The 19,821-nt window shown below is 29.7% G+C and overlaps 1 protein-coding gene across 1 annotated transcript in view; it reads right to left on the bottom strand.

The window, feature by feature from the left end:
- The window catches only part of LOC107441037 (nephrin), a 353,729-nt gene that overhangs the window by 60,983 nt on the left and 272,925 nt on the right, over nucleotides 1-19,821 (bottom strand). Inside the window, exon 15 of the mRNA XM_043050259.3 lies at nucleotides 10,787-11,068. Within this exon, the coding sequence (XP_042906193.1) occupies nucleotides 10,787-11,068 (282 nt within the window). The remainder of the gene's footprint in view (nucleotides 1-10,786; nucleotides 11,069-19,821) is intronic.

Raw genomic sequence — 19,821 nt, 5'->3', positions numbered from 1 at the left:
ATGTGTTTTCTGTCTAATAAATATATCTTCGCTATTAGGTAATTGTTACAGAAACTTCTTATTGAAGGTAATTTAAAAAAATATGTTTTGAGGTTTTGCATAATGTTTATCTCAAATGAAAAGTTATTTATGGAGTGCAAGACTAAACTATATATGTGTACGAAAATAAAGTTAATGTTCTAATATAGACAGTCTGGCTTTATCAAAATTCAGCTTTTAAATTAAATTTATTGTATCACGCCTGGAAGGCTGTTTCATTTATTTTAGAAACCATTTTGTAGAGGAGGTTAGGAAGATAGATATCGGGTTTACTGGAACAAGATTTATAATTGTATATTTCTGACTAGACATAGTTAATATAGAAATTTAATTTCTCTGTGGGTATTGTTAAATAGTTAAAACGCTATCTTTTGACACACTGTTTGAAAATGTTATCAAATATTCATTATAAATTAATTATTTAATCATCACTTCTTCCACAGGTACCTTTCTTTAAAATTATACTTGGAGTTTAAACGCATTATAAATAAACGTATATATTTTCTCGAAATAAATAGTGTTAATACAATACAAAAATAACTTTCGTTGCTTATAGAAAAATAGTTAAAACAATAACAACTGTGCTCGATAATCAGAAATACATTTCAATGGGCCGTAAAATATTTTAGGATTAATTGAAATAGGAATTGAAAGTATGTACAGAAAAATAAAGACAATGCTAAATTTAAGAATAGCAGTTTAAATCTGGTTTTCCATTCCTAAAAATATAATAATAATGTATCAGAGATAAATTTATTCATTTCAATCAGAAATCAATTTCAGGAGGCTATTTGAAAGGTAGATATTATATTTAGTAAATCGTTATAGCTAAAAATATTTTTCCTATCACCAAATAAATTAATTTTATTTTAGTTTAGATGCGACTAATGCCCAATTATTATAATTCTTATTTATAAACTTTTCTAAAAGCTAAGGATAATTCTTTTTTATATATCATTACTTTCTCCATTTATTTGAACTAAACCTAGAAAAAAACACTTGTCTTTATAAATAGTATTTCACATTGAATAGTAATGTATTTTTAACTATTAAAGCACATAAAAAGAAATATTAATGCTTTGTAGATGGTTAATGTTTATAGATGGTTAATGTTTTCATTGAAGATAAAGTGATTCACTAATAGTTACTGCAATTAATGTTTCATTGTTTTTAACTAATTATAACTTACCTATTTACCACAAATAGCAACATTTAATAATTCGAAATAACCATTTTTATATTTTCGTATTTTAAAATTAAAATTAATGATTATTTTTGCACATTCTGGAAATAGGCCAAAAAGAACAGACATTAGGATAAAGAGAACCTCTACCACAAAGCATTTATTACATAATTACATTTGGCCATCGTTTAGATCTTCGGTGTGATAGTTTGATGGTATTAATGTAAGCTAGATTAATACTGGTACAACGTGATCCACTATCTCTTTGTACAAGGATTATAAACTGTAACTATTTTAATGGCAGGGGATGATTAGCATTTGAACATACTCTCATTAGTATGTCAATATTTGAAATTTAACGCCGACTTTAAGTGACATAAAGTTAGGATGATAGATATTATGTCGTGTAAGCCTAATGTTCGACAAAGCTTATCGAATCTCAAATGAATTGAGCAATAATTAAAGAAAATATAAATTATTTACTTAAGAAAATTAGATTTTTGTATTACCGCCGCGTAAAAATTTGTGTGGTATAGATCCTATCAGGGAGTTTTTTTATTTATATAAGATGTAAGATGCCAAGGCAGAAATGATTGTTTAAAAGCATGAACTATAATACTTAATGAGGATTCAGTTTCACATCATCACGATGCCCTGCACCTCTTAGCAACACTTTAACGGTTAGATGATACACTGTTACAAATTTTACAGAAAAAAATGGTTAACAACAATTAATTTAATTGTTATTTTACTTTATTCAAACAAAACAGTCAAATAGGCATAGTTCTCAAACTGTCAACTGCGCGAAACTATTACGGTTAAATAACCTGAATTTTATCGCAGCAACTAGCTCCATCTAATAAAGCCAATTAGTTGTTTGAGAGCCGCGATGGCTCAGGGAATAGAACGTTCGCCTTCCAATGAGGTGAACCGTGGTTCGATCCCGGCGATGGCTGGTAGATACGAATTTCGCATCCGGCTTGCACCGACCACAGTGCTGACGTGAAGAATCCTTAGTGGTAGGCGGATCATGGGTTAGAGTCTCCTTGCCATCAGGCTAACAGTAGGAGGTTCTCGTGGTCTTCCTCTCCATGTAACGCAAATTCGGATTAGCTCCATCAAAAAGTCCTCCACGAAGGCAAATTTCTCCCAATACTCTATCCAGGAGTTGCCTTGTCTTCTGGATTGGGTTCGAAAATACAAGGCAACGAAGTTGAACATTAGTAGTCGTAATCCCAAAAATCGGGTCGGCTGTTCAACGACGGTTGTAACAAATTAGTTGTTTGAGGATGGGTACATATTATTATAGCAGAGAGAACTGATTTTTCAATCTCATGACCCATAGAACGGGTGCTCGAGTGACATCGTTGACCACCACAGTACTTCCTCCATTTCTTTCAACACATGAAGAGTTTTCGATTTTCTGCACTCCCCAGTGTAAGACAATTTGAATACGTTATTCTCATTCACCTATAAATGGCATCACCATAAAGCTGCTGCAATATCTCTGATGTCCAGTTAAATTCCTTTTTTACAGTTTTGAAACTATGTTAGCTGTAAATTTCTCAAAAACCGTAAACGTAAAAAAAATGTTCTTTACCGTAAATTTTACGGTAGACTGCTACCTGTTATTTTACCATAGTTTTAGAATGGAAATTCTAACAGTGTACAGTCTATTTTGAATGGTGGATACTCAATCAAATCTACTAACAGTGTACAGTAGATCTGAATTGTGAACGGATATAATTTAGTACCTCTTTTATGTTTTTGTTCATTTCTGTACAAATATGACAAGAACGATGATTATGCTTGCATCATTTAATGAATGAAATATTGAAGGAAGGACGTTTTCCAATTAAAATTATTTAATAAGGATAGGATTGCTTGAATTTATTTTACTGCGCATTTTTGTTGAAACATCCTATTTTCTAATCAGTTTCAAATCTTTGTTATGCTCCCTCCGTTTGAATACTAAAATTTGAAAATGTGTACTGTGAAATGAAATAAAATTATTGGTTTAGAATTTATGAATTGCCTCGGAGAAACTACTTCAATTTAAAACTTTTATGAAATGTATGAGCATTTTTAAATAGAGAATTCTAGTTTTTTTAATAAAATTTAATTTATGATTTTAACTATATTCTCTTAAGTTTTACGCATTTTATATTTAGCGCAATTTATCAGCTACGAGTTTTTCTCAGTAAAGTGGTTCAAGATTATGATATAAAATTACCGGTGGGTCATTTGCAGAATAATTGTGGCATGCTTTAGACAAAGACAAATTGCTTACACTAATTGTTTTAGATAAATTACTTATTTTAGACTAATTGCATGTTTTTTATTTTATTATTAAACACTTATAAATTTTACTGTCACTGTTTCGATTTCAAATTTTTGTTTCCCAAAAATATAAATTTTTGTTGTGTTTTTACTATTAATAAATCAATTAGTTTTATTTTATTTTACTGCGTCTAAGCTTTTTTCTTAATTAAAACCAGATAAAGTAAGACAAAATTATTCCAGATTTTTAAAACTGCTATTCTTGTAACTTTATACTTTGTAAAACTCTTTTTTCTCACAGTTCTGGAATAACTTTTTAATTAAAAAATCATGTTTAAGATAAACAAAATAAATAGACTAATTGAATTATAAGTAATAAACAAAATTTTCAAACCTAATATTTTAATTAATTTTCACATAATTTAAAGAAAACATAAAATTTGTTAATAAACTTCCATTTAAAAATTAAGATTTTATACTGTATGATTTGATAAAAATGTTGAATTTTTACAACCTTACAGATAGCGATAAATACACAAATGTTATGTATAATAAAGGAAATGTTAAAAAAAAGTGTTTAGTTTTCGTTTCACAATAAATTGACTTGTATAATGTTTGCTGATAATCTATTTCAAAATTAAAAATATAGGCATCACTAAAAATTTCAATAAAGAATTACATCAGAATAAATGGCTTAAATAATATCAGAAACACACATATACTATAGTATTAAAACTATGGTGAGAACATTCATTATCGTCTCCCTTAGGAAAATTTGCCATAGAGAACCTATGGTAATCTATGGCAACCTATGGCTACCATAGAAATTTGTATGGCAAGATACCATACGCCTATGGTTACTATAGAGACTTGTATGGCACAACCCCGTAAGTCTATGGCAACTAGGACTGGGCTATAAATCGATATATCGCGACATATCGATTTAAAGCCTACATCGGCAAACCGATACAGCAACTTTCATTCCAAGCGATGCATCAGAAATCTGATTTAAGCCGTCGAGTGAAGAAGACGATATAACGATATAGGGATACACGCAAGGACTTTCTCTTACGTTCCGATGCCAACTCGTGCTGTGGAAGACGATATTGTTTCGTTATGTTGAGACGGCCTTGACTGATGAGCGGTAGAATCAGAATCACTTTTGAGACCTTATATCGTTATATCACATGTTCGTTTTCGCACCTTCGCGATTTGAAATCGTTTCTTGTAGATTATTTTCAATGGGATTAACTTTGTGATCGCCGTCGTAACCTTGTTCTGAACGCAATCTATTATTGAAAAGAATTTATAAAGAAAAGTTTCTTCATTAATTAGGTTAGTTTTTTATTTATTTTCTGACAAAACTTTTTTTATATTTTTAAATGTGAAAATTATCGGAAATCTAATTTAAGGCACCCATAAGGAATTAAATTACAAAGTAAATAAATTTGTTAGGTTATTTTTTTACTTTCTTTTAATTTATTAAAAACCTATCGGATAAAACTTCTAATAATTTAATGGGCTTCTATTACTGATTTTAAATTTATAAATCTTGAGTTGTTTTTATTTTTAGAAATAAAGTTAAAACAAAACTTATTTTTTTGGCATAAGTCAATAAACTTTATTTGTTCAAAAGAATTTGAAAAGTTTGCGAATTTTATTCATTTCTTTTTTTTTTATCAATTACTACTTCGTTTTATTAGAGAGTAAAATCATTATTTTTTTTTAATTTTCGTTTTATATTATTAGTTAATTAGCTAAATATATTACCGAATATCACAATTCTTTTGTTTTTATTTTTAAGAATTTAATTAGGAAACTTTGCCTTACTTTGTTTTTCGTTCATAATTCGGTCATTATTTAATTTAATTTAATTATTTATATGAAATAATAATAAAAATAGTGTTTAAGAAGCATTTTTTTTTCTAAAATTTATTTAGCTCTTTGTTTTAAGCATACAAATAATTTTTTAACGAACTTATTTTTTAATTTTTGTTCCTATGCTGTTAGGTAAATATATTGATAAATTTGACTTTTATTTATTTTTAAACTAAGAAATCTTTTGTTATTTGCGTGATCATTTTTAGAAAATATAACAAAACTTGTGTTTACTTCTTCATTAAGAATTTGAACATTACGATCGAACTTAATAATTCTGTAATTATTTACGCATAATAGTACAAGCAAATATTGATTTGTTAAAAAAAGTTTCTTTTTTTAAAAAAAAAAATATTTTTAACACTTTGTTTTAAGTGTATAATGAATTTCTTAACAAACTTCTTTTTTAATTTTTTAAATTTTCTTTCAATAATTTCAGCTAGATATCTTTATAAAATTCCTTCAGCTAGATATCTTTATAAACTGAGAAATCTTTCAGAGAACGAAAATTTTAAGAAATTATTACAAATCTTATGTTTACTTTTTAGTTTAAAATTCGAACATTTTTAATTTTAAACTTCGGCTTTTAGTCAATCTAACTTTTATGTTAATTAAAATATATTTTGAAATTTTAAAATCAGCTTTTGTTTAATAATAATATTTTTTTTCATTAAGGGTGTTTTAGGGGTTAACTTAAATTAAGACTGCTTATACCTTATAAACGATAAAGAAGTGCAAATATTTCATTCTGTATCTACACACATTTTTTCAATAAATATTTTAAGTAAGATTTGTTCATCTTAGTCAATTTATTTAATATCTTTCTTTAGCAAAACATATATATTTTCAAATTTATAAATTGATTTAAATCAATATGCGTATGAAGTCTTGATAGAAATCTGACTTTTTGTGCGTTACAAGTAAATGAAATTAAATAATACTATATCGCGATACATCGTTATATCGCGATGCAAAACTGACGATATATCACGATATATAATTTCTAATATCGCCCAGTCCTAATGGCAACCATAGAAATTCGTATGGCAAGATACCATAGGCCAATGGTAACCATAGAGACATGTATGGCATTTATATGGTACGTCACCATTCTCCTATGGCAACCATAAAAATTTGTATGGCAGTATACCATAGGCCAATGGTAACCATAAAAATTTGTATGGCAGTATACCATAGGCCAATGGTAACCATAAAGATTTGTATGGCTGTATACCATAGGGAAAAGCTGATCTAGATTCCCACCAACGAAACAACATCTTCTATGGAGTCCTCAAAAATATCTTCTAAAAGAAGGAAATATCCATTTTTTCACCCCGAAGTTAATTAAATTCAACATGCTATCCCACAAGGTATTCCTGGTGAGTCTTTTCCGGCCTCCGGGTGGCCAATTTTTCCATTTTTGAGTGTTCGAAATCCGATGTTCCATTGATTTAGGCTTAGAGTATCACACCACCATATTAACGTGTATTCCGCTACTAATGGAATCTTTCGCTAACTTTGGCTACTTATTTTAATATTTTTTCGATCTCATTCTTGGTCTAAAACATTGTATTGCAAACGCATATGCGATTATCTATCTGATTTTATTAAGTTTTCAATTTCCGGCTGTCTGGTACTTTTATTATCCGTATCTTTTCAAAATATGTCGCGATTGGGTATAGGTTTTCGCTATGTTAAATTTTGCTATTTGTTAAAGCTGACTTTGTACACTTTAATTAATATCTTGCTATTTATATTTTTATCTAAAATTTTTATATTTCTTTCTCCCAACTGTTTCTGATCAAACAACATCTTTCTTTTTATTTTATCCCCTCCCTCTGATTTTATATAAATTTTTAAAGTCACATCACTTTTCCATTATTGATGGTGTTCTATTCCCCATAGCAATTTGTAAACAATCTTCATGATGAAAAACGCAGTTAAGTTCTTATCATCAAGCCAGATCCATCATTTCTTTAATTATTAAAATTTTTTAATTCTTTTAACTTGTTCCGCGACAGTTTCATTTTATCGCTGTCACATATATCAATATCAAAGTCAGTGTTTACATTCTCATTAGATTTTGATTTTAATTCCACTTAGGTTCTTGCAATGCTTTTTTACATTTTCTTACATATGTTAAGGCTTTATATTTTTATTTTGTGTTAAATTTTTGCTTGCCATTAAGTTGTTTTTTATCATGCTTCTGCGTTTTACTATCTTACAACTAATATTTCTTAAGTATCCACATATACTTGTACAATGTTCTGTTACATATTTATACATAGCTTAGGGTCATCACTTAACTAGATTTGCTGGATTACTGGTTGACAATTATTTTGCTTCAATATCTTCAACTGGACAGTCACTGGCCATATCATCTGCTGCTGTTACCAAAAATGTTTTTAACAATTTATCCTTTCCTTAAGTTTACAACTTTTTCGTCATAGCGATTCCCTATACCCAATTAATTTTTATTTACTATCCCTGACCAAGTGTCAAGAGCATTTATTAATTTTACCAATTTTAATCATGTCTTAAGCATATTTTGTATTTACCAATGTTTCTATATTGCGTTCTCTTTTCTAACTGTGCTTAACACAACCCAATATAAATTTTCTGAGTTTTATATTCCTCACTAGTAGGGGATCAACTAATTTAGCCTGTTTTCTATTCTTAGCTTTTCATAGTCTAATACCATCTCTTTTTTATAGATAAAATTTTGTTCACATGCCACCACTGGTTGCACCGTTACATATTCGACTTTTGTCCCGTTTGGTCAATTTTAAGCTAATTTCACTTCGACCACCAACCCCACTCTTTATCTTTTGAGTTTTCATAGTATTTTATTGTTTTAGTAGTCTGTTTAATTTTAAGTTTAGTATCACATATCAAAATTTAAAAAATTTTCATACTCGCTCCCACCATTATTTAAATTCGCTTTCTTTTAGATTCTTCTAATATCTGCTGACGCTTATCTAACTAATTATGATGCCAATCAATCAAATTAACGTTTTTTATACTCGCTGCGACCTCCAGACCCACTTTCTATTTTCTTGTTTTTTACAGTTTTAACAAATATTGGTTGCCTGTACTCAATATATTTTGTTCCTAATCAGCATTAACCAATATTTTCCCCACTCACTCCGACCACCGGACCCATTTTCTAACGGTTAGTACTAACCGTTTAAAATTTCTTTGAATAAGAACAGCATTCAGAAAGGATTCTTTAAGTGAAACAGGGGAAGTTTATCAAAGAAACTTTAAAAAAAAGCTTTCTGGATATATATTTATTCTACAATTATTAAGTTTTGCATTTTTAATATCTACTGCGAAAGATTCTTGTAAGTAACTATTTTTTGATGTATGGTAAAATATCAACGAGAAATGTTGCCATAGCTGTATGGCGAAGGTGTACCATAGCCTATGGAAAAATATTTCGTCATAAGCTGTAGCACATCTTAGTTTTATGGCAAAAATTTGCCATATAAAAAAATGCCATAGGATATTCCTATGGGGTTTTGCCTATGGCAAAATTTTGCCATACACTTTTGCAATATACGTATGGCAAAAATTTGCCATATAAAAAAATGTCATAGCATATTCCTATGGGGTTTGGCCTATGGCAAAATTTTGCCATATACGTATGGCAATATTTGCCATACGTATATACGTATAAAACTAAGCTGTAGCACATCTTAGTTTAATGGCAAAAATTTGCCATATAAAAAATGCCATAGGATATTCCTATGGGGTTTTGCCTATGGTAAAATTTTGCCATACACTTTTGCCATATACGTATGGTAAAATTTTGCTATACATGTATGGCAAAAGTGTATGGCAAAATTTTTCCACAGGCAAAACCCCATAGGAATATCCTATGGCATTTTTTTATGACAAACCTATGGCAAATTTTCCTAAGGGCTACTAGGAAACTGAAAGAAGGAAACGCAGAGATGCAAAAGATAATTACACACAAGTTACAGAATGGTAAAATAGGAGCGGGGAACAAACTTGTACAAAATAGGCAAAAAAGAAAGGAAATAAGAAAGAGGGGGTAGAGTGAGAACCATAAGTGCTCTACAATGCAGAAATTTTTAAAAAAATTGTAGATGTGAAAATAATGGAGTGCTAGGAAAGTCATTGACTAAATTATTATTACTTGACTATCTTGCTTAAGCTAATTTCCCTTACCAATTTGTCAAACGCTTATTTTCCCTTGTTATAACTTGTTTGCATTTTTTTCTGCATTTCTGTGCTTCCCGGTTTTACTTTCTGTCCGGGTATTTAATGAAAGTTCTGCATAAACACAAAACTATTGTATATCTGTATCTGGGACACCAATTGGGCTTTTTTCAAGTTGTTTAGCCTTATTCACTTGTAGAATCTTTTGTAATGTTTTGCAGCATCACCGAATTTGTCTTCTTAGCTTATTATAATAATTGTATTTTAATGCTGCACTTAGTAGTTTCAAAAGATTTAAATCAAAGGAATGTTTAATACTACAAAGCTAAGTGTACTGAAAGAAATTATATGAAAATTCATTAGCGTGTAATTTATTAATTGTAAAAAAAGAAAAATTCGGAATCTGTAAATTTTAAATCAAAAATATTTTTGATTTCAATCATCTTTATATTATTAAAAAAAATTGACATTTAAAATTAAATTTGAAAAAAAAAATGGATTGAACGCAGTGTGAGTAAAATGAAGTTGGTAGGAAAATTATTACAGGAAAACTATTATAGGAAAAAGTTTAAAACGATCGAAAGCTTGAGAAAGTGCAATTTTAGAAAAAAACCTCTTTAAACTGGTGTTCGAAAAATTTAAACAAATTAGGGAAAGAGAGGTGGGAGGAAACGAAGTCTTTTGCATTGAGCTATTGAGCCCAGATACTCATTTAAGGAAGAAAAAAAAAGGATTCTACAAAAAAAAAATAAAAAATAAATAAAGAAAGAAAGAAAGAAATAGTTTCTAAAGCTTTAAGCTAAATGTTTCGTATTTTAAAAAAGTTTTTAAAGAGACTCGCATTTTAATGATTTTGGGTGTTGTAATAACCTTGTAATACGAAAGGAGGTTTTCTAAAGCAATGTAGAAAGCCTTAATAATATTTCTGACTGGGAGATCAAAATAAATCTGAGGCTCACGCCACCATCTTGCACAAGTTTTGCCAGCGGGTTCAACTCTAGCACGAAGTTAACCTTTTTTTTTCACTTTGATTGCATAAATATGTTTATTAACAATTATACAACTATTTATTCATTGTATTAATATGTAAGCAAGCGCATATAAGTGAAAAACGTGTTTAGAAAATGCTATTAATAGCGAAGAAAATATTATATTTGTATAGTTGTTAGCTTTAATTAAATCAACATGTAGGTAGACTCATATAAAAATTATAAAGCTTACACTTAACAATCAATTGAGCTTTCGCCACAGATTCTGTCCCAATTCCATTATAAGCAGCACATTCGAAAACACCTGCATCTTGTCTGGACACGTTAAGTACTACAAGATAAGCTCGTCCCCATTCTAGTTTTTCTTGTGTCCTGTGACCCATGTCAAATCCTTCACGTCGCCATTTAATGACATCGCTTCGCATGGGATTCCCAATGGCTGCACATTCAAAAGATGCGTCTTCCCCTTCACCAAGAGCTGCACTCCTTGTTACTGTTGTTACGGCTGCTGGATCTGCAGAGCAAATAAACAATTTCGGTTATTTTCATAAAAAAATCCGAAAACTGTCATAACGTAAAATTCTTTGAAATGGTGAAAATAAATTGATAATAAGATTTAATCTTAATAAGATTTAAGATCTTAATAAGATTTAAGAATTAGCACTAAAATCTAAAAGGGTCAGAGTTATTGTTAGATGCAGATGGGACATTGATTTCTCTGTATTTTTTTACTGACACTCAAATTATAAACAAAATTATATTTTGGTATTTTTTAAGTTTGACACCCGGTGGCTGAGCGGTAGCGCTTCGCGCTGTCGTGGCACAGGTCCCTGGTTCGATCCGCGGGCCGGGCAAGGTTGACTCAGCCTTTCATCCCTTCAGTGGGTCGATAAATGAGTACCAAGCATGCTTGGGAACTAAACACTAGGGGGTTCCGCTTTCGGCTGACCACCTGACCGGAACATCTGCTCCTGCACGCCAGAGCCCAAGGTTAAGAAAACTGAGATGGTCGCAGTAGGCCTTTGCCCTCTTGAACTGTCGCGCCACTGAGTTTAGCTTAGTTTATTTTTTAATTGTAAAAAACATTCTAATAGTACTAAAAATACCTTTTAGATTATCGAAATCGTATATTTATATTAAAATATAAAATCCGAAATAGTAGTTCGAAATCTTTTTCATTGATAGTCAAAAATTAAGCAATGTTTTTGTAAATAAAGGAAATTTCAATGAAGAATAACTGTATCTCTTAGATATAAATTACTGCAAATGTGTTCAAATTAGAAAAAAAAAGTATTGTTTGGAAATGAGCCGTGGTTGGAAGATTTTACCTTTAACGCAGAGAAAGACAACGGTGTTACATGCTGTGTTTTATAACCATAAATTATTGGAATACTAAATATAATATTTTTCACTTATTTTGATCTATGTTAATACAACATAATGAAAAAAAGTATTAAAAATGTGCTAAATAAGAAATTCTATATCATGAGATAATGTCTGAAAATTTGATTTCCTGCAATGCATGGAAATGGAAAACGGTTATAGTAAACTAAACTTACTTACATCCAAATTTACATACATTACTTTACATACATCCAGATAGTGTTAGAAACAGTGTTTGATGCAATTACGGAAAGAAATGTAAAATAAGAGAAAAAGAAATCATTGGAGTGAATCGGTGTCCCGGAACAGCTGTTACCGGAACAGAGTAAATTATCAATAAAAAGATAGAAAGGGCAACAATAACTAATAAAGCTAAGGAATCAAAAATATGCTTGACACAATGAAAATAGCATACATTGTAAAAAATTCCAGATCAATCCCGGTACTCAGGTTGTCAGCACGTTTTATCGTAAAATCTATTCTTACCGCAAGATTTTAGGCAGAAAAAAAATGTGAAATTCTTTAATTTTTAAACAGTAATATTTACTGTAAAATCAATGAATCACTGTGATTAAATAAATATTACTGTAAAAATTATGTTATAATTTTTACAGTAAAAATAGATTTCACGGTAAAATAGATATTACATAATGTTGCATTCGGGCAATTTTTTTTGAAACCGTAATTTGATTCGGAATTTTTCGCACTGTATGATCGTGGAAAAATAAATAATTATTCAGTTATTCACTAATAAGTAAATTTTTACTGCATTACATTTATTTCAAATAATAATTTAATTATTTCCCTAACACATATGTGTTAAATTTTTATTCCATTAATGCAAGCTTTTTATCTTGAGGTAAAATTTAAATTTTCGTTTATTAACGAACTTCCTATTTTTATTCTAGAAATAGCTTGGAAACAATGGATCTACAAGAATATACCTTTAAAAATAATCTATTATTTTAACAAACCTGTTTAGTTACATAAAATATATTATTTTTAATATATCTTTTCTGTTTCCATGTCCAAGAGGCATAATTCTAAGTCAAATGGCTTTAAAATAGAAAACCATCTTAACTAAACTGCTGCAATAACATTAAACTGACATACATTAATTATAGATCCGGACTTAAGTTCTTAAAATTCCATAAAATAAACGAAAATTCGGTAATTGGTTTCGATTTGCTTACAACACACGCTATTTCTTGACTAACTTTTTAATAATTCCAAGGAGAAAACTCCCCCGTTAAGTTAATAGTAAGCAATGGGATTACTTTGCCCTGCTATCAGTTGAGGATAACATTGCCACAATCATCTTTTCGGTCACGTGTTCTTCTATCGATGCTTTCACCTCACGAAATTAGGTTCTTAAATCTGGCAAAGGCTAAGTCTAAGATTACTTAAAGGCATCATCAATCCATTTATTCGTAAACAAAATTCTGTTTTACGCCATACTTTTATTAACAAGATTATTTCCAGATCTATTCTTGGGAATTCGCAAGTTTAGACAGAAATTATTTTTTTTCCTTCTGATATTTTGGCAGAACAGAATATCTATAAATATGGAATAGAATATTCTGGAATTATTCTCATATTCTATTCTGAAGCCTGTATATTCTACAAATTCTACATAAAGCATTCTAGTCTTTTTTTTATATTCTATTCTGAAGCATGGATATTCCACACATTCCATGTAAAAGATTTTAGTCTACTTTCTTCTTATTCTCTTCTGAAACATGCATATTGTGTACATTTCATGTAAAGCCTTCTAGTTTGTTTCTTTTTAATCTTTACACTACTTATAAAGCATTCAAGTCTCTTTCCTTATATTCTATTCTGTTTCATGATCAATTATCTTTTCTTACAGGTATATTCTATTCTGTTGCATGTTCAATTCTTATTTATCTTCAGATTCATGTAAAGCATTTTATGTCTACTTTCCTTTATTCTATTCTGAAAGATGAGCGTTGTGCACATTTCATGTAAAGCATTCTAGTCTGTTTTCTTGCAATCAATTCAGAAGTATGCATATTCTTTACGCTACTTTTAAAGCAAAGTCTCTTTTCTTATATTCGATTTTGTAACATGTTCAATGCTTAGTTATCTTTAGATCAATGGGTACCAGTTTGTCAGAGAGGCAAACGTAGTTTGTCCGCAGTGATAACCACACTGTCACAATTATATCATTGGTTACAAAACTGACGAACCTGACTATTTCGGGTGTATTTTAGTTCGTAGAGTATACATATTTCATGTATAGTCTACTTCATTTTCTATTTCATTCAGTATTCTTATATTCTATTCTTCAGTACAAAATTTACGGTGGAATAACTTAATGAGCAATAAAATAAAATTTGAGTTTTAAAAAACAAAACACAAATTTTTATCTAAACACAAACAAAAATTAAACACACTTTTATTAAAGAAATGTTTTGATCCCTGCTAAAATTATTAAAAAAATATTTAATAAAATAACTTGGTACTTTATTTTGAGATGATTTTTAAAAAGTAATAAAATCGCCCAAATTTTTGGCTAATTATTTAGAATTATTCCTTATAATAGGAGAAACACATGCAAATTTTTCCACGTCTTAAATTGTAGCGTATATGCAAAAACTAATAATAGCTCTTTTGAGAAAAAAATACTAGTAATTTAAGTTATATGTCATAGAATGAAAGTTCTGGTCATCTTTAACATGAACTTTCTGTTCTTCTTTAAGGTACTTTTTCTGTTAATTTTTTTTATTCTAATATGGTGATTCGTAATCGAAATTTCTATTTAACACACTTTATGTTATGATTTGTTATCAAAATTTTCTTTATTTCACTGTTTTGCATAAAAACAAGTTTTTCATCTCACACGTCCTGCCGTCCAAGTGGCTGAGTGATCAGCGTGCCTGACTGCGAAGCCAATGGTTGCGATTCAGATCCCGCTTGGAGCATGGATGTGTTAATCTCTGTTGTGTCTTGTGTGAATGTGGCCTACCTTATGAACGGGTCTGCGGCGTTGGTGATGTTCCTTACATCCGTGACTTATGTCTACGGTGAGAACTCTTCCCGCCGCAAAGTCTGAAGCCGTCTGCTGTTATGAAAACAAGAATAACGCATTTCAGGGAGTGTACTGTTTGTCTACGATAGGTACTCTGTCCGCCACAAAGTCTGCGGCAGTCTGGTGCTATGGAAACAAGAAGAGAGCATTTTAGGGAGGGTGGCTTCGATGAAAAGGTCTCCTTTTCTTTCGCCTTCGATGATAGCTTTTATGGGGAGTATACCAGATTGGCTGACTCAGCCACCAGTAGGAGACTTATTTAATCTGATTCAAGAACTTTTTTAAGATTCGCATGAATATTTCTTTCTTACTTAAAATAATTCTCTCGATTCAATCAGTTGTTATTTTTTAAATACAAAGGAAAAAAAGTGAACAAATTCTGACATTAAGGGTAGTACAGGTTTTTTTAATATTACTTTTTAATTTTACAATATTCATTATGAATGTTCATTGATTGTTAGATGGTTTAATTTCTAAACTTGCACATTTTTTAAAGCAGTTAATTTCTTTTATTGCTTGAATTTTCTGGAAAAAGTGAAGAGCTTAAGCTTAATAACTCTGATTTTAAAAGGAGATAAAACTTTTGCTGAAAATAAAAATAGTTCACGTTATCTGTGCCGGAGAAATATTAAATATCTTTGTTTTGATTATTAATTTTTAAATATTTTATTTATTTATTTATTTGAAACTGAAAGCAAGTGACCGCAACTAGGATGAAATCTAAAATTATCAACGATGATTTTTATCAGCACCCATCAAACCATCTGAAATTATCTGAAGTTTTTTTTGCTTAAATTATGTTTTCTTATTCATATTTTATTGTAACCTGTAGACAGTTTTTTTTCACTATTTATTAAAAACAGTTTTTATTAGCAAATTTATTTTTTTCTTAATAACCAATTTACTATGATGACAAATTTATAGATGAGTTATTTATTAATAAAACATTGAGCTGCTTTAAACAATTTTATACAATTTCCATACAAATTCCATACATACATATAAATTTTTTAAATTTTTTTTCTAAAACAGAAGCTTTTGAAAAAGAGAAAAGATAAAAAAAAAAGGAATCACACGCTCTAAACGATGTTTCAGGCGCGAATGCTCATTTCTCTTAACTCTAGGGCTAATACAATAGATCGAAGAAAGAAGTCTCCTTTTTTCCCACCGAAACCAGTCTTAAAGAGGGACCCCGCACCCCTACTTGAAATAATCATACCTCGTTACCATAGTCCCCGCCACCCCTCCAGACGAATGGCGGACAGAGTACCTATCGTAGACAAACAGTAGCTTCTCTTCACTCTAGGGCTAACACAATAGACCGAAGAAAAATGTTCCCTTTCTCTCGCCCATGAGACAAAACCTGAACCCCACACCCCTACTTCAAATAGTTAAGCCTCGTTACTATAGTCACCGCTACGGGTCCAGACGAGTGGCTAGGGAGTTCTTATTTTAGACAAACTATAAGTTTACAGGTACCCACAGGGTAACTTTCGAGAAATACTTCCGCCATTTTCCGAAGAGAAGAAGAAGTATTTCAATACACGCCGTTAAAAAAGTTCCTCGTGGGTCCTAAACTAATTAATTTAAGTATAAAAAACGTAGAGTGCTTTAATACTTTTAAGGAGAAATTTAGTAATATAACTAAATATTTTTTTCATTTGTCAATTCAACAATTTAAACATAATGAATTGATATTAACCCTTTGCATACCATGTTGCACCAACATTTTGATCCCCGTGTTGTAGCATCCGTAAGCGAAAGGTTAAAGGTAACAGAAATAATTTCAGCATAATGAATTTATATTAAGAATAACAGTAACAATAATAAAAAATAATAGAGTTTAAAAAACTAATAGATAAAAGTTAATAGATTTATTTTCGCTCTAATTGGATTATTAACAATTTTGTTTGTGATTTATGAAAAACCATTATTTGCAGATGGATGTTGTTACAGTAATAAAAAAATTCTTAGTTTTTATTAATTGAAAAAATCATTTTAATTAACAAAAACGAAATCATAAGGAAGAAAAATTAAATAACGCTTGTTACAAAACATATAAGATGTAGGATAAGAAATACATTTATGTAATATTCCATTAATTTATTTACGGTTGATAAAAATTAACTTCAAAAGAGTTTTGATGAATCACCTCAGAGGGGAAGAGAAAAAAAGACAGAAATATTCGATACCAAAGAAGATTAATCACCATAAAAATAAAAAGTATTTTCTTTAAAAAAGAAGAGCATGAAAAGGTGCACCACAGGTACAAAAAAATACGAGCTCCTTCATTGATAAAAAATCAATCCCTATGTGCAAGAATTTTTTTAATATTTTGAGCAAATCTAAATTTTTATGAAAATTGAATTACTTGAATAAAAAAGTTAAAACAAACATAATGAATAAGTTCAAGTTTCGGATAAGATTATTTTATCCCATTAGAGAAATTGATTGCTAGAGCAAAAGGATATATGTTAAAGTAAAGGAAAGAGTTCTTTGAATGCCAATACATCAGAAAAAATATGGGTTTATATTCAGAAAATTTGTCATCATATGAAAAAAGATATGAAATTAAATATTTAGTTTTTTAAGGCATCAATATTATACTTTAGGAGAGTATATTTAGTTTTTAATAAAGTAAATTTATTAACTTGATGTTTTTACAAAAGTTATCTATTTCTATTTTTTTTCAAAAGAAATGTTTTTGAGAAAGTCACAAAAATGTCTTATTTTAATTTATTTTATTTTATTTTATCACATTGGAGAAATTGATTGCTAGAAAAAAAGGATGGCTATTAAAGTAAAAGAAAGAGAGAGAAAAATTTTTTGACTATCATACAGCAGAAAAAAATATGGGCTTATATTCAACAAATTTATCACGATGTGAAGAAAATTATGAGATTGAGTAAATTGGTGCTTTGTGACATCAAAATTTCCTTTTGGATGAATATTTAATTTTATTTTTCAATAAAGTAAAATTTTTAATTTGATGGTTCTACAAAAATTTCTTCATTTTTGGAAAGAATGTGTCAGAGAAAGTCATAAAAATGGCTTATTTTAAATAATTTAATTTTATTTTATCCCGTTGGAGGGATTGACTTCTCGAACAGATGAACAGATGGATGTCTGTTAAGGAGTGCAAAAAAATGTTTGACAATCAATACATCAGAAAAAAATATGGGTTTAGATTCAAAAAATTTGTAATGATACGAATGAAATTATGAAATTGAGTATTTGGTGTCTTTAGACATCAATATTACCTTGTGGACGTATACTAAATTTTATTTTTTAATAAAATGAAATTTTCAATTTGATGTTTCTACAAAATATACCTATTTCTCCATTTTTCAAAAGAATTATTTTAGAGAAAGTCATAAAAATGGCTTACTTTAACTTTGTTTTATTTTATTTCACTAGGGAAATTGATTGCTGGAAGAGATGGATAGCTGTTTAAGTAAAGGAAAGAGTTCAAAAAAAATTTTTCCTATCAATTCACCAGAGAAAATATGGGTTCATATTCAACAAATTTATCATAATATGAAGGAAATAATAAGATTGAGTGTTCGGTGTTTTGAGATATTAATATCTTTTGGATAAATATTTACTTTTATTGTTTAATAAAGTAAAATTTTTAATTTTATGTTTCTATAAAATGACCCATTTCTTCGTTTTTCGAAACAATTTTTTCAGGGAAAGTTATAAAAATGGCTTATTTTAAATAATTTTATTTTATTTTATCACATTGGAGGGATTGATTTCTAGATGAGATGAATGTCTGTTAAAAAGTGCAAAAAAATCTTTGACAATCAATACATCGGAAAATTACAAGCAATAATAGCCTTATTTACAAGCAATAATAAAGTTTTAGCATTGCATTTGTCAATTAAGCTTCATAAATTGCAGTTATCATTGCATTCTTTCAATCAAAAATAAAAATTTCCTTAGAACAATCAAAAACCTAATTAAAATATGGATTTTCCTAATTATTATTCTACTTTCACTGATGAAATCTACACATAATAATTATCCAAATAAAGTAAACAGATAACACGGAAAAACATATTTTAGAACATTTGCCCAATTAAGAAAAATAATGAAGGCTCTATGTATCATTTTTCAAAGATCCTTTATAAATTGACGCCATTTCAAGCTTACTCAATTAGTTCTGGCGATAAAAGCTGCAACTAATTCGCGTTCAATGCGTGTGTAAGTCTTTTCTGTTTGCCAAATGGCTGAATATGCATATCACGAATTGAACCATGAAGGAATAAAGCCCATCACCAGGAAAATCATTCCAGAATCTATTGTGCCAGGGCACAGGGCATAGAAGAGAGCCATTCGGGCAAACACGAGGGTCTCCCCCGAAACCATTAAACTGGTATTCATCGCCTAAAATTATTGTATTGTTGTTTCGCTAAAAAGAAGGACATAAGATAAAAATCAGTTTTACCGGAAAACCTCATTATCCTCCTGAGAGTTCACAATTCCCGTGTTTAATGCATCAAGAAAAGATGGAAAATCCCGGAATATCCAGGATTGGTGGGAAAATGGGAGAGGGGTTACAGTTCAAAAGAATGTTTTGAGATTTTCTGAACAAGGCTCTTTTGTATGGCTACGTGTTTAAATCCCTTTCATTCTGCGTTTTCCAAAGAGTAGGGAAATTTCCGCTTGTGTCAGGGAATTTCTTTATAACTCAATTTGAAAGATTTGATTGAGTGGGCGGCAAGATGGGGGATAAGAATTCTAGAATTGGGGGTGGTTCTGGAATGGAGAGATTGCTCCTTGAAGGGAGGGATATCTGATGAAATATGACGTGTCGTAGATTAATTCGA

This window comes from Parasteatoda tepidariorum, chromosome 8 (assembly GCF_982258835.1).
Source record: "Parasteatoda tepidariorum strain Cologne lab strain chromosome 8, Ptep-v5.0, whole genome shotgun sequence".
NCBI classification, from domain to species: Eukaryota; Metazoa; Arthropoda; class Arachnida; order Araneae; family Theridiidae; genus Parasteatoda; species Parasteatoda tepidariorum.
Note: the sequence above shows the minus strand (reverse complement) of the source record. Positions and strands in the feature narration are given on the sequence as shown.